Raw genomic sequence first — 15,839 nt, forward strand, 5'->3', positions numbered from 1 at the left:
GTTTAGTAATGACAGCTGGGAAGACATAAATACAGCAGATCAAAGGATGGAACTTCCCTATAAATTGTTCCTTTTTGACAGCAAGTAAAATCTTAACTAATGAGAATTACTGGTAACTAAGATTCTCTTTTAAATAGTTTGTGATGAATTTCCAATAACATAAAATGAAAATGGACAAAATTCCATAAAAGATGCTGTATCTATTCAGCCAATAATGCTTTTGCACTTCACACCATGTGACAGCAGTTAATGACAGTGTTTCTGTCACCTACAGAATGCTCTGTGGAGGAATTTGTGGGCTCACTTCTCTAAGCGCCCCCATATCCACCTTCACCAGCTTCAACAGTCAATGATAAGGGTGGAGAAGTAACAAATAGTAAAAGAAAAGACATAAGATTCATAAGCATGTTTAGGGTTGCCACTTAAGCCAAGACATTCCCTTAATACATCAGAGAAACATGAAAAGATTTTGAAGGCCTGTTTCAGGATGTGGCATTTCAGACTGCCTTAACATCCCACATTTCTTAAAGGTCTTTTAAAAAGGTCAAGCTGGGAATTCATGCAAATTTATTCCTTTTAGATAAAACACAAAGTATGACACAAAGTCTTCATTTGTTGTTAGTAGTAGTATTCTTGTAGTTAGATTGATCCAAATATTTATTTATCAACAGTGTTTATGTGGTAGCACATGTAATCACCCCAGCAATGCCTTATACTCACCTATTAGTTCTTAACTCTGCAAGCTTTTAAATACCCTTCTCCCTCACTGCCATCCACAATAAACTCCCTCCTGGGCAGAGAGGAACACTTACTTCTATGTGATTTTGTATCAGTTCTGTGGAGTCATTCAAAACACGCTAAGATTACCAACCCTGATTTTCATGGCAATAAGGATGTCATTTAACTTACGTCAACAAATGAGACAAACCATACAAACTTAATTTATTTAACTCCATACAGTACAACAAGGAATGTAAGAACTTTTGCTTTACATACGTATTTAAAATTAATTTAAAGTATTTTAATTTTAAAACATACCATTCAGTAAGAAAGTATACTATCAAAAGCCAAGTTTGAAGACCAGTTAGGAAGTATTTTTACTCTGTTACTTCACAGATTGTCACACGGGAATGTTTAAAACCGACTTTTCTGCATAAAAGTCCGAAAAGAGCCCCTTTTCTGTAATCTCTTGTGTACATAGCTGCAAAGTGTTCTAACTGCATTTGAGTAAGTGTTACCTTTCAGGACAACAAGAAATTGAAACTCCATCTTTTCCTGCTATTCAAAGTAACACAAGCTTTGCCACAGGAATGCATTAAGTATAGTTCATCTACTTTGAGCTGGTTTTCTCAAAATGCTGTATGGGACATTTTTAATTTCTTTTTCATTTCTGGCTTTTTCTTTTTATCCCTTGATGTAAGTGGGACCTAATCCCGAGTCCAAATGCCTTTATACTGACTCTGTTCATTCTTAGACCAGCTATGATTAAACATTTGCAAGCATCAAAAATGTGATTTTAATGGGAGGGATGCTTTGAGATAGCAACTTAACATATCCCATTTCACCTGACTTCTTGGAGAATGGACAAGGTACACACCATGCCCAGTGCCTGAAGTAAGAAGGAATAAAAAACAGAAGTTTTGTTTTTAAACTCCCTAAGTGCTACTGTATATACAAGAAAAACAAAACCCATCAGGCCTCTGTAAAAAACAACTGTCTGATTTCCTGCTTCCTCACAGAGATGCTCAACAGTGCTGGAGAACTGACAATGCTCCTCTGTTGCTTTTAGAAGGAATTGTTCCCTACTTAGGGAATTTCATATTTTTCCTAAATAGCCATCATTTTTCGGAAGGATTAAAAGGAAAGCATCTCAGAAAGTGGGCTGAGCAAAAAAGAACCCAAATATTTGGGAACACATCTAGTGAAAGTGATAACTCCTGAATGGAAAGAGCTATGGACAGAGTCAGGCCTTTTTTGCCTGCGCATCACTCAACACAGAGCTTCAGTGCAGCAAAAACTCTCCAAAGGAGAGTAAACCAAGGTTCTGGCCAGAGAAGTCCTGTTTTGTAAACCATGGCCTGACACTAAATGTAAGGATTGCATTACCCTACTGCACCAACACCTGGCTGAGGTGGCTGTCTGTCTTCTCCCACAACCTATGGGGGGTCTTTGTGCAAAATCTACATAACAAGACATTTGCAAATTTGGATTTACTCCCTAATCAGTAAGTAAAAAATACAATTATTCAACACCCTGTTGTGTTTCACAACAGAGAGGATATGCTTACAAATTAATTGGTTGTTCTCTTTTTGGTGCATGTACTTCAGTATCTGTAGGAGTGGAGCTGCCCACACAACACAGAATCATAACAGAATCATGTAGGCACAAGCAAAGGAGCAATTTTTTCTTGTGAAAAATGTAAGGACTTATATGAGTTTCTCTTTATCAACACGAATGCTGGACACTGTTAATACATTGTCTTTGACACTCTGGATGAAATAAATTATTAACATAAAAAATTTGAAGACTGTAAAGCTGAAGAACAGGCTTCCCTTTTGACATCAGTAAGATCATGGGATGAATAAAGGATATTCTTTCTATCATTACTGAGAAATCACATACTATTTAGCTTCACATTCTGAAATAGCTTATGACTGTAAAGATTGTAGATGGAATTGTTAACAAATTGCTCATCTTCCAGGCATCTGGTCAATTACAAAGTTACTTCATAGCCAGTTGGCCTCATTTATTCTCAAAAGCAAACACTTTGACACACTTCTGGGTATTAAAATGAAAATGTAATTCAGTGTTTTCTTTGGGTTTATACACTCTCTATTGTTTTGTCTTATCTATCTGGAATTCTCAGTAATAACAATAAAAAACCACCTGTCTCACCAAGGCTCAATTTTTAGGTAACAAGAATAGGATAATGCATTACCTTCTCTGAGAGTATGGCGACATTGAAATGGGGCTCATACATGTGAGGTGCTAAAGATGCAGCAGTCTGCAGCAAAGCTCTTGCCTTTGCAGAGAAATAAGAAAATAATACAGTGAAATCTGGGAGGAAGAGTAACAAGAATCTAATGCAATATTCTATATTCTTAAAATAAATAATTTTATGTTTTCTTTACTAAGTCTTTGCTAAGAAAGTCATTTTCAACAAGGTTACACCAGTAATATAGACATAACACAGTCAAACAGCATTGAAATGAATAAAGACTTTTGGTTGAGTCAGAAAAAGAAATTGTTGGGACACATTCAATTAAGCAATTCAATTTTAAACACTAAAGAGAATATATCAAGTGTATTAAATAAAACCCAAAGTATTTAAAGAACACCCTGCTGTATTTATCTGCTGTCTCTGACAGTTCTGTCTTAAGCATCCCTGAAACCACAAATTTTATCATATAAATGACAGCTTTCACATTCAAACATTTTAATAAAATTAGGGTTTTTTTCTCACTAGCAAAATAGAGGCATAAAAAAGTAAAACAAATTAAGTATCAGAGTATATAGTTTCATGCTGTAAGTCCAATACAAAATTAAGGTCCACTTGTGAAAGATTTTACTAAAAAATGGGGAACTTAATGGGGAAAACTCCAAAACTTTAACAAATAACTGTAAACTGTGGCATATCCAAGATAACCAAAATATAATCCCTGTTTTTTATTCTTCTGTGCATAATTTTATTGCCACGATAACCCCAATTTTTAATTACACAAGTGATACAAGCAGAAAAATGAAAATTTAAAGCTAAAAACTAAGGCTGACAGGAAGCTATTCTAATGGAAAGGCTCTGCAATGGTAGTTATGAACAATCACTATTTCCACAAGTGAGGGTGTGCTCAGCTAGGAAATTAAATGTCTTTAAATGTGCTGATTATGAAACGAAAACTAAACCCAAAGTTTATTTGTCACTGGAAAGATCCAGTGCTGGGTTCATTTCAGTGTTTCCACAGTAATTGCTAGGTTATCTGAATAAAGTTAACTCCTCTCTAAGAGAATTTGCTCTTAAAAAAGGTATTTAAAAGTCTTTCTAATTTATTGTAGCTCTGTGATGTATATATGAATCCATCAAATCAGCTTGCTCTCATGAGGTTTAAAAGAAGCCCACAGTAGCTCAAACTGTCCAAAAACCACATATTCATTTTCCCTGCATGTGTATAAAAAATGGTTACATTTAATCCACCATGCATGTCAATTATACATCGAAGCACAATACAGCTTAGTATACTCATATCAGGTAAGATGAACCACCAAGCTTATTGATGCAAAAGTATTTACCAAGAACCTGCTGCTTTGTGACAAAATTCTAAAGCAATCTCCTCGCTACAAAAACCCCAACTGTTAAGAGCTAATCTGATTGCCCTTTTCTGCCACCCCACAAAAGTATGTTATCTACATTTTTAAACTAAATATACAGTGAAAGTTGTCATTTAAGAGATGATTACAAAGTCATGGGGTTTGCTTTGGGTATCAATTTTTAAAAAAAATCTCAACAACTGCAAAGCCATTGTAAACCTTGCTTGTCTTTGATGATTCATTTGGATATGCCAAAGAATGAGCAGTTTAATGGGAGATAGCATGGCAATACAGAGGTTACACTGAAACATGCATAGTTATCCATGTTTTCTGCCTGTAACAGTAAGTTAGACATTCATATGAGGCCTCCATCTCAGAGAAATGGCATGTTTGTTAAATACAAAAGGGCCAAAAGAAGCATTCTGCTTAGGCTGAGATTCAGCACTGACCTGTTCAGTGTGCCCTTTTTGCATTTCCAGCACAGCCAAGTTGTTGTAAGCTTCTGCATAGTCGTTCTTGTTGACTAACGTCAGCTTGAAACACTGGTAAGCCAGATTCAGGTCTCCTATGCCCTAAAAGTAAGACTGCTTTTTCATTTGTGAAAAGATTGGAAACAACATGCATCTGTTTTGTTTTCTGGAGTATCTTTTCACCCATAAGTACTAAAATAGAATGCAAATGACAATAAAAACATGCTGATCAGAAACATATGTGCTTTCTCCCCATATCCTCTCTTTTTTTTCCTTATTCTTTCTCTAGACAGAATAATTTCTCTCCAGCACAAACTTCCATGTTCCAAGTGATATTCACTTCACCTAATTCAACTTTTAGATTATTTAAGTGTCATCTGAAGATTATGCTATCTGCTACTGTCTATAGCAGGGTAAGAAAAACTGAGATGTCTCCAGAGATGAAGTCATCTTGTCTCTCTGTCTCTACCCATATTTAAGTTAAGGGAGATCAATTTCTCAGATGGAGCAGGTGACTACTTCTGCTACTGCAGTATTATGACTTACACTGACACAGCATCAGGTTAAACATCAAAATTTTTCAAATGCTGAAAAATACAGGCACATCAGTTCAAATTTCAATGTTTTAGGCAGTATAAATTACTGTGTTTATCCTAGTTGCAGTACCAGCAAGACAAACAGTTGCGTTTGTGACTCAAGTTAAATCATTATCAGAAATTGAAGACAACTCATGTTAGAAAGCTGTCAAAAACTTTATCCAGTAAGCTTATTCTGGGCATGCAGCTAAAGAGAACTAACACAACTTCTTGAAGAACATCTGCAAAAATGCGCAAGAATGGAAGAAAATTTGTGTAGGAATTTAACGAAGTTTATCACACAAAGTATTTCTATAGCTGCCTCTAAGACAGGAGAACATGCCTTCTCAACTTCAGACGCTTTAGTATTGGCTACTTGCTGTTGAATGTGTATTTTTATGACAAGAGAATCGGCCTAATGCTCCATGTAGAACAAGTATCAGTTCCTAGAAAAATATCTTGCATTCAATTTTTTTGTCAGATTAGCTTGTTTTGCAGCCAAGGCCCTCAAGGGCTGGTATGTGTTGCAAATTTTTTACAAAGATGGGAAGGTTGAAGACAGTGGGGAGTGAGCAACTTTTAGCAAGAGAAAGCCACATTCTGTAAAGTACAGTTTTTTTTCTTGCTGCTTCTTCCCTACTGAAGGGCAAACAAACATTCCCTCTGTACTGAACTTTATCCTGTACACTATCACGTTTTGCATTTCCAAGTAGGGAAATTACATCTTCCTAGTTATTTTTTTCACATTTTTTAATAAATTGTATTTATTCAGAAAGATTGTTAATATTTTTCATACCACAGCCACATGTCCCAAGTTGTACCACACATCTGCTGTCTCCTCCTCATTTTCAGCCAAAAACAGTGCCCGTTCAAATGAAGATAGTGTCATATCATATTGCTGAGCATAAAAGCAACAGAGGCCCAGATTGTTAAAGAGCTGGCAGTTATAAACACCCATCTGCAGGAGCCGTCTAGATTGAAAGAAAACATTTGCTTAATTTATTTTTTTAAATTAATTTCAAACAGGAGTTCCACGCTAAAAAACAAAGTTCTCTCCTCCTTCCTCCGTATTCTGAGAGGGTATAAAAACCAAGTGTTATAGTCTTTCACTTGGTAGATTCATGAAGGGCAGTGCAGGGTATTTTTTATTAGAGTCAAAACTGTGCAAAACAGTCTGTGTAAATTAGTAACTTCTGTCTTTTTGATCAGGTCACATGATCTGATTTTACTGTAAGAGATGTAGCAGACTTTCTCCACTTTCCAATCCCTCAACATCAATCAAGCTGTAATTTGTTGCATTCACTTTTTATAACTCTTTAGACTTCAATTATTTGCTTGATTCCTCTCCTTCAGTACTGCTCTAATTAGTAATAGCACATTTAGATGTGAATCTACATTATTCTTACACATCAAGCATATATCAGATTTTGATTCACATTGATATTGTTTAATGTGTAATTTAAAATGGAGCTTATAAAAATTCTCTTTATTAATATTTATAGGAAAAACAGAAACGCTATGAGGGCCAGGGAAAAAGAGAGCTGCTATTTGCAGCATGGCTGTGAGTTTCTGAACCTAAAGCATAAAAGAGCTCAAGTCCAACAGAAATGTGATGGTAGTGTTCTCATTGACTTAATTTGCTCTTAGAGAGAGAATGTGTCAGGCTCCTTTGCACTCTGACTGTATTGAAATAAAAATCAAGCAGCAGTGTTTAACACTATCTTGTCACTGCTCTCAGTAAAACACACAAGAAGCCCAGCCCATGTTCCAAGCCAGGGATTTTGTGGTCTCAACTTTTGGTCACTTCAGGTGGAGCAAGGGCTAAAGAGGAACGGCTTGTGCCTTCTATATGCAATTGAAGCTGAGAGTAAAATCCACTGTTCTCAAATTGCCTCATGCTGTGAAAGAACTTTCCATGTTTATTAGTTGAATAGTAACTGTTTTGATAATCTTTGCTGATACTTCTACAAAGTCCGCATGTAATGATGACAAGTTTGTAGTGATGTAATCATTACTGGATAAGAAGACACAAGAGTTGGTAAACTGATTTTATGGTGATATTTGTCCAAATGCTCATTCATCCTCCCATGCCAATCTCCTAATTGTTGGGGTTTTTTTTCTGCATTACAAAAACCAACCCTTTATATTACCTTCCCACATATTTGCTTCCCCCTCCCTCCCTCTCCGTAAGCACAGATACCTGTAAAACCGCAGAGCTATCTCGGGCTGGTCTGAATAAAAATGGTTACTGCCAATGCACGCAATGGCTTCCACATGAGTATTGTCTTGCTTTAAGACATCTTTATAGTACTCGGCAGCTGAGGAGATATTGTTCATTTCCTATACAATTGGACAAAAATTCTGATTATTTATACTGTTTATCACCTATTTTTAATATGGAACTTATTAAAATGTGAATCTACAGAGCGCTTTATCTATGCCCTGTACAGTACTTAATTGAGATTAACTACATATTCTCTTAAAGTTCTCTGATCATAACATTCAACATCACTGCTTGGCATCTTTACAAGCAACACACACATCCATGAGATATTAATGGATGCATAATAATTTATTATTAATATCTGTACCTGAAATTAACTCTATGCCACAGCTACAAAAATATTTTTTTTGTTTTTATTTTTTAGAAAAAGAGACAGCCTGTTGTATTGGGTTTGGTAGTTGATGGGGTACTACCGGGGTGGCTTCTGTGAGAAGCTGCCAAAGCTTCCTCCATGTCCAACAGAGCCAATGCCAGCTGGCTCCAGGATGGACCTACTGCTGGCCAAGGCTGAGCTCATGAGAGATGGCAGTAGCATCTCTGTGATAACATATTTAAGAAGGAAAATAAGCTATTGCACAGATGTAATTGTGGCCAGAGAAGAGAGGAGTGAAAACATGTGAGAGGAACAACTCTACAGACACCATGGTTAGTGCAGAAGGAAGGGGAGAAGTTCCCCCAAGCAGTGGAGCTGAGATTCCCCTGTAGCCCATGGTGCAGACCATGGTAAAGCAGCTGTGTCTCTGCAGCCTGTGGAGGTCATCAGGGGAGCAGAGATCCACCTGCAGCCTGTGGAAGAGCCCCATGCTGGAGCAGGTGGAAGCTCGAAAGAAGGCTGTGAGCCTTTGGGAAGTCCGTGCTGGAGCTGGCTCCTGGAGGAGAGGAGCCCACACAGGATGAGGTTCACTGGCAGGACTTGTGACTCTGTGGGGGACCAGACATTTGCCACTTACACAATGCCTTGCAATACCCAGAACCATGCAGTCAGTTTCCCAGTACGTTAACACAGAATAAACTTACTTCCCCAGGCAATGTCTCAGTTATTTTCAGTGCTTTTTAAATCAACTCATCAATTGCTCTGAACACAAATGAGAATTTTATTGCATATGAAGATCTATTATGTGCCTTTGAAAACAGGAATCATGAATTTACCAAAACTTGTACTACCTAGGATATGCCAGTTAAGAGAATATATTGTATATAAATATATGCTTGGACGTGTGCTCCTTGGAAGATGCATTAAGGTAAACTCATGGGTATTTGAGTAAACTTAGGGTAAATGACAGCACACTGTTTCTGTGGGGTGCAAGGCCTTGAGAATCCTATCCCATACCAGAAAAAAAAAAAAAATTAATCTATCAAACTCAGGAATAAATAAAGGAATAATTTCTACCTGTGTGCTGTAGATACAATGTGCTCCCAACATAACTAAAGAATAAGCTTTTATATAACCTCAGCAGTGTACTTAGCTATAAAAATAATGGATTTCTTGTGATTAAAGGAAATAGCAATAAAGCAGTCTATTTAAAAATTATGAGGTTTTTTTAAACCAAAAATGCTCTACAACTATTTGTACTGTCAACAGTTAGTGACAGAGAAGAAAAGCTCTGATTAAGATGCCTGATGCATATATTCCACTTGTGAGTCTATGTAATGAGAGCAGCCCTGTGTTGCAGTACAAATCTTTGCTAATGAAGCTAGAAGCTATAATCCTGCACTCAGGTGTCAGTGCAAAACTAGATCCTATCAAATATACGCTGCTCTTTAATAATTCCTTAAAGGGTTATGCAATGTTATGTATGATTCTGCAAAATAATATCCATATTAAAAACTATTCAACAATTCAGAAAGAAAATCCTCCAAAAATTATGCAGATGCTTTCTTCCTTGCTGAAGGACAAAAAGGATTTACTATGAAAATGGATTAAAGCTTAGGGGTTAGATGAGAATGATGAGAACAGGATAGAATGCCAAGCATGAATATAGAAAAAAAAATCATTACTTTGTTTTTAACATTTGTTCTGAAATAGCACATTACCATCTTTCACTGAAAAACAGTATTAAGTCCACTGTTTGACATGAAAATTTGCAGTTTTAAAATACAAAATACGTGGTTACCAAGCTAAAACTAATCCTACTTAATATAACATCTATTTCCTAACTAAGAAAGATTCACATTTCCAACTGTTCTCAGTGGGTTAAGAAACTAATGGTAACACATAGTGCTAATAAAGACAACATAGGCAAATAAACTATTTTGCTGTTTAATTTTGTTAGTTGGTGAGTCGAGCAGTTTTCGTAAAATAAAATATATATATATATAAGCTAGCCCCAGCTGCAAGGACAACATCTGGACCACTTGCCTTAATGTGGACTTGCTTCTGCATGCCAAGGGCAAATGAGATCTCACTGGTGTGATTAACCATTGAAACAAATACCCCTGTATGGCTCCACTGACACTACCTTGGTACCTTTGTGGAAAGTTACCTGTTTCGCATTAGTGACACTGAAAATCAGCATGGTTAGTTTTTGATGACCTTACAGTTACATTCAACTACTGGCTCTTTTTTCTTGTTCAAGCAGCTAAATTTGTCCGCTGTAAGGATTGCATAGTGGGTGCATACCTCGTAGATTCTGGCAATTCCACAAATAAGAGTCACTTCTCCAGGAAATCGATCTAACCCTTGCTTGAAAAGGTTCAAAGCTGTTACAGGCTGATCCAAGCGCAAATATACCTAAGCAAATAAAAAGTGTATATAGTTGTCAAACATCTGACTTTTATACATGTACTGCTGTTTAACAAGGGAGACAAATAAAAGGTATGACACCTTCATTTACACAGTAAACCATTAGCTGAGATGATGAATAATACTGGGAAAATAATGGAGTGAAAATTGAATAAATCTGTGTAATGAAGATAAAATAGGCTATTTAAGATAAAATTTAAAATTTAAATTAAAATTTAAAATTTACCTCATACCATCTATGCATTTTTAATTAATTTGAATATTACTATTTAAAAATATCTTGTTATTTGATATCATATATAATCTATAAAAGAGCAAGGGTTCTGGAGGGCATGGTACTTAGTAGACTCGAACTGCACTATTTACATCATCAACCATGAATGACACACCCAATTTAAAAACTGGACAGAGGGAAACTCCCCTAGATCTGCTCCTTTTTTATATTTTTATCTTGGTTTGTGAAGTATGTTTTCTGAGCATTAATGACTTAAATCTGCTCTATTGCTTTATCTGGAGGTTCACCCCAAAGATGCACTCACTACAGATGCTAAAACCACACAGCCACAGTACTCTACTGTGTAATTCCCATATCCAGTGTGATACTACACTGTCCAACATCTCTGCAAACTGTAGAGCTGCTCTCCAGATAAGTGGCAAAAGAAATTAAAAAACAGGTGGGGCAATTTCCATCTACTTGCAGCTGCTTTGAGGAGACCTACTCTTTAAGAGTACTATACCTACAGTAATTATGGTTTATACACTAAAAGCAGAATGGCTCCGTTCTCTTTTTGGTTTCTCTTTTATCTCTTGTAAAAATATCCCCTTTCTAGCTATTGTAGGTCATGAAACACTTTGTAACTTCTCAGTAGATCCTGACTTCTTTAAAGACTCCTGCTTTTTTACTTTTCTTTTTGGTCTTTTATCTTCTCATAAATTACATTTCAAGGGAGAGATCACTTTCAAGAAAGTATTTTTTAAAACCCAGATAGCTGTTGCAATACTGAATACAAGCAAAACTAACTAGTACTATAGTATCAGTATATTTCCACGGAATTTGATGTAATCTTATTGTTTTTCACTGGCTGCTTAACTCAAAACTTAATTTTTCAGTTCTGTTAGACTGAGCCATATCTCAGTGCCTTACTCTATTGCCTGTCCACTGACAGTCACTAAATCATGCTGTGCAATGTTTTATACTTGAGCAAGCTGGTCTATGGAGTGGGAGCTGGAAGTTCAAATGCAGCTCCTGCCTGAGCTACTACTGATGTCGGGGATGCAATCTCCTGTAATGAATCACTGTCTCTTAATCCAATTACTCTGCCAACTTAGTAATTCTGTGTAGTTCGTGGAGTGAGTCCAGAGAAGGGCCAGCAAGGTGATTAGAGGAATGGAGCACCTCTCCTGTGGGGAAAGGCTGAGAAAATTGAGCCTGGAGAACAGAAGGCTTCAGGGTCACCTAACTGCAGCCTTCCAGGACATGTCAGGTGCCTACAAGAAAGTTGGAGAAGGACTTTTTACAGAGACATGCAGTGACAGGACAAGGGGGAATGGATTCAAACTGAAAGATGCTAGGTTTAGATTAGATTAGTAGGAAGACATTCTTCACTATGACGGTGGTGAGGCCCTGGAACAGGCTGCCCAGAGAAGTTGTGCATGGCCCATCCCTGAAAGAGATGTGTTCAAGGCCAGATTGGATGGGGCTCTGCACAACCTGGTCTAGTGGAAGATATCCCTGTCCATGGTGGAGGGGGTCAGAACTGGATGATCTTTGGCATCCCAACCCAAACCATTTTGTGATTTTACATATTTTGCAGAATGACTCATGGTAGAGATAGGAATCTAAAATTACTAATCTTAATTGAGTCAATGACCTCCAAACACTACACTGAAGACAAGTCTCCAGATGGCAATAATGATAACTTAAATAAAAAACATAAATTGCTCAAGAAACGTTAAACACATATGAATATCTGAATTATCCACTAGCAATGATGACTTTTGGACAGGCCTGTGACAGCTGGCTTAAGGGGATCTGATAAAGAGCAACTGATTTCATCTCCTTCTAGGACATGATGAGGAAAAATTTTAGTTTCTCACAGGCCACCTTTTCTATAATGTCTTAGAAAATGTTTAGAATCTAATGTGTATCCATCCTGGTACAAGTAGTTCTGAGACTCAGCTGTGCCACTTGTTCTTTTAAAGCTTTTAATGCCTTTATTTTGGCAGAACATTCCCTGTTTCGAGGTCTCTGATTGCTTCCTTTAAGCTCACTTTGTTTTGATTTTGCTTGTGAAACTAGGATTTTGAGCTACACTCTTTATTTACAGATTTATTGCATTAGTTTCCTAGGAGACCATATATAGCCACATTGTTCTTCATACTGGAACTCCAGTAATTTTTTTTTGTTACATAATTCTCAGTGGAGTTTAGAACAAAGAATCCAGTAACATAGGAGATTTTTAAAAATCTCATTTGTGAAATCTGGGAGCTCTAAAATAATTTCATAAACCATCGACTTCCATTGCAGCTGTTAGCATGTACTGCCTCAGGCACAGAGATCATACACTTTTAAGCACAATGGTGTATCTATGACTTACTTTTGCCAAATACAAGATCGTATCAACCATGTCCTGCTGCTTAAGGGCTGACTTAAATTGTTTTTCGGCTTCTCGATATAATCCCAACCTAAAGAGACAACAGATACATATAGAAAGTACTTGTTTTGGTTTTTTTTTCCAAAAGCTTATTAAATAATGATACTGCACACTAAATCAAACATAAACTGCCTGAAAGCCCACTTTAGGACCGCATATTTGTGTGCATTTTAACAAAAATCTATGTTACATAAAGGTAACAAAACAACCATTCAGAACTATGAAAAAGACAAATCCATGAAATTTGGCCCCCTCTTATACATGCAGCCTTCTGGTGCTACGTGAATAATGATGTACTTGTATTCACAGGACTTTCTCCTGCTCTTAGAACAGACAGTAGAAAATGAGGAGCTAACGTCTCAACTCTACCCAAACTGTTTCAGAGCAGAATTTCTTCACCCACAGCAAAGATCAGATACTCTCCACTGTGAATGAATGCCACAGAAGTCTATTTCACCTCAAAGGCTGCTATTTTGCAGAATTACTTGAAAATGTTTTGCAGTAATCCATAAAATCTACACAACTAAAAACTAAGAGGACTGTGCAATTTCAATAACAGAAAATGGTACACTTTCTCATATATAAATTGTCTCTCCTTCTTTCAGCCTAAGAGCACATACGCTCACTGAAGAAACACAAAACACAAACAGAACAAGCCAGCTAAAACAAAGAAACACTGCCAATGGGGACATTAGGTATTTTGGGATCCTGGAAGTCCACGTACCTGCTTGGATGCATTAGTCTCTATAATACAATTCATAAAAATCCTGAAAGTAATGGATGACCTCTAAGCTCATATATTGGGTTTGCAGGAAAAGGTTTGGGTTGCTGGGGGGCTACAGGGATGGCTTCTATGAGAAGCTGACATGTCTCCGATGTGTGACAGAGCCAATGCCAGAAGGCTCCAAGATGGACCCACCGCTGGCCAAGGCTGAGCCCACCCATGATGGTGGTAGTGCCTCCATAATTAGCATGGGCATAATGCACATGCAGAAATACTACATTTAAGAGGGAGGAGAAAACAGTGCAATGGCAGGCAGAAAGTGGAATAAGAATATGTGAGAAGAAGAGCTCTGCAGACACCAAGGTCAGGGCAGAAGGAGCAGGAGGAGGTGATCCAGAAATTCTTCTACAGCCCATGGTGCAGACCATGGTGATGGAGCTGTGCCCCTGCAGCCCATGGAGGACTGTGAGGATGCAAAGATCCACCTGCAGCCTGTGGAGGAACCCACGCTACAGCAGATGGATAACTGAAGGGGGCTGTGACCCCATGGGATGCCCATGCTGGAGCAGACCCCTGGCACAACCTGTGGCCCCGTGCAGAGATGAGCCCACACTGGAGAAGATCTACTGGCAGAACTTGTGACCCTGTGGGGGACCCACACTGGAGCAAGGGAAGAGTGTGAGGATTCCTCCCCCTAAGGAGCAGCAGAGACAATGTGTGATGAACTGACTGCAACCTCCTCTCCCTGTCCCCCTGTGTTGCTGGAGAGGGAGGAGGTAGAGAAAACTGGGAGTGAAGTTGAGCCCAGGAAGGAGAGGGTGGGGAGTTGTTTTAAAAATTGCTATTTTTTCTCATTATCCTACTCTGACTTGATGTTTGAGTATGGGGTGCCAGCCTGAAGCCTCAGCATATTTTTAACTGGTACTTCTTGGGCAATGTACTTTTGGCAGAAAGTGTCTAACATGAATATTTTATTCTGTATTATTTCATCAATCTGAAGCCCTCGTTGACAGGCTATTTCTCAAACTAATACTGTCATATTTATTTTATACGGTCTGTTTTAACAACAGTTCTTTGCATTTATTGACTGGCTTTTCAAATCATGACTTTAAAATCCATTAACAAAGGCAAAATTGCAACTAATTCAGTTACTCAATGTGGATGCCTTTATCTCAAGCAGGTTTCCTTGTACTTTAGAGATTTAATTGTAAGCACAGAGGTCTCCAACAAAACACTTACTGAACTACTTCTCAGTGTTCAGCACTGCACAACACAGCCAGCAGTACAGGTCCTGCACTCATATTCACCACAGGAGAAATGAACAATGGCTTACCTATAGTAGCACTTCCCAATTTGGACTTTCCACCACCAGTCCTTGAATTGTGCGTGCTCAGTGGCAAGGGCTGCCAAATCGAGAGCCTTCCAAAACAAACCCATCATCTTAAAATTAATACCATCAATGTTTACACAAAGAAAACTATGTAAAGATTTTTGTAAAGAGAAAATTTTGAACAAAAGTCCAGTTAACTTGAGGTGGAGGCACTGCTTTTTGTTTATCACTTTTATATTTTAGTGCACAAAATAGCTGAAAGGATTATTTGTACCTATAAAAATATGCAATCCAAACAGCTTCTTGTAATTCAAAACAGAAAACAGAAAATTAATTTGATCAGACTCCTGCAGTGCCACTTCAGAATATACTGACTATTTGTTTAAGCCAAAACATGTTTTTTCAAGCTTCCCATCTTTGCTCACTAAAAGTTGTTAAATCCAAGTAAAAATAAACTAAAGTAAAGAAACAAGTTCAGCAAGTTTGAAATACTGTAAAAATTGTAATCTCATTGCTAATATCAGGTTGCCACCACTTCTGGGAACTCTCAAATGTGTACAATAAGAAACATTTCTTTCTTGAAAAAATCTATCATGTAAATAACTATTTTATTACATAAAAAATAGGGAAATACTCTAAGAAGTAGATAGCTACTGAAGATGGTGGAGCTCTAAAATCTCTTTTATCTGGTATACTGGAAAAGCAGGAAAGCTAATCAATGTGCTCTGATCAGCCACCACAGCCAGAATCTAAGGCT

At 37.5% G+C, this 15,839-nt stretch overlaps 2 protein-coding genes across 4 annotated transcripts in view; both read right to left on the reverse strand.

Moving 5' to 3' along the window:
* Positions 1-15,839, reverse strand: part of ZC3H14 (zinc finger CCCH-type containing 14) — a 503,257-nt gene that overhangs the window by 317,448 nt on the left and 169,970 nt on the right. The window lies entirely within an intron of this gene.
* The window catches only part of TTC8 (tetratricopeptide repeat domain 8), a 36,073-nt gene continuing 22,926 nt past the window's right edge, over positions 2,693-15,839 (reverse strand). The window contains exons 8-14 of one of the 3 annotated variants that reach the window (XM_085061585.1): positions 15,086-15,171; positions 12,972-13,059; positions 10,252-10,362; positions 7,548-7,687; positions 6,144-6,318; positions 4,752-4,874; positions 2,701-3,022 (exon numbers count right to left, since the gene is read on the reverse strand). In XM_085061585.1, the coding sequence (XP_084917711.1) occupies positions 2,909-3,022; positions 4,752-4,874; positions 6,144-6,318; positions 7,548-7,687; positions 10,252-10,362; positions 12,972-13,059; positions 15,086-15,171 (837 nt within the window). In that variant the 3' untranslated portion in view covers positions 2,701-2,908. Of the gene's footprint in view, positions 3,023-4,751; positions 4,875-6,143; positions 6,319-7,547; positions 7,688-10,251; positions 10,363-12,971; positions 13,060-15,085; positions 15,172-15,839 lie in introns of all 3 variants that reach the window. The other 2 variants (XM_085061586.1, XM_085061587.1) reach the window with 2 other exon arrangements.

This window comes from Lichenostomus cassidix, chromosome 5 (assembly GCF_008360975.1).
Source record: "Lichenostomus cassidix isolate B80296 chromosome 5, HeHo_3.0, whole genome shotgun sequence".
Classification (NCBI taxonomy): Eukaryota; Metazoa; Chordata; class Aves; order Passeriformes; family Meliphagidae; genus Lichenostomus; species Lichenostomus cassidix.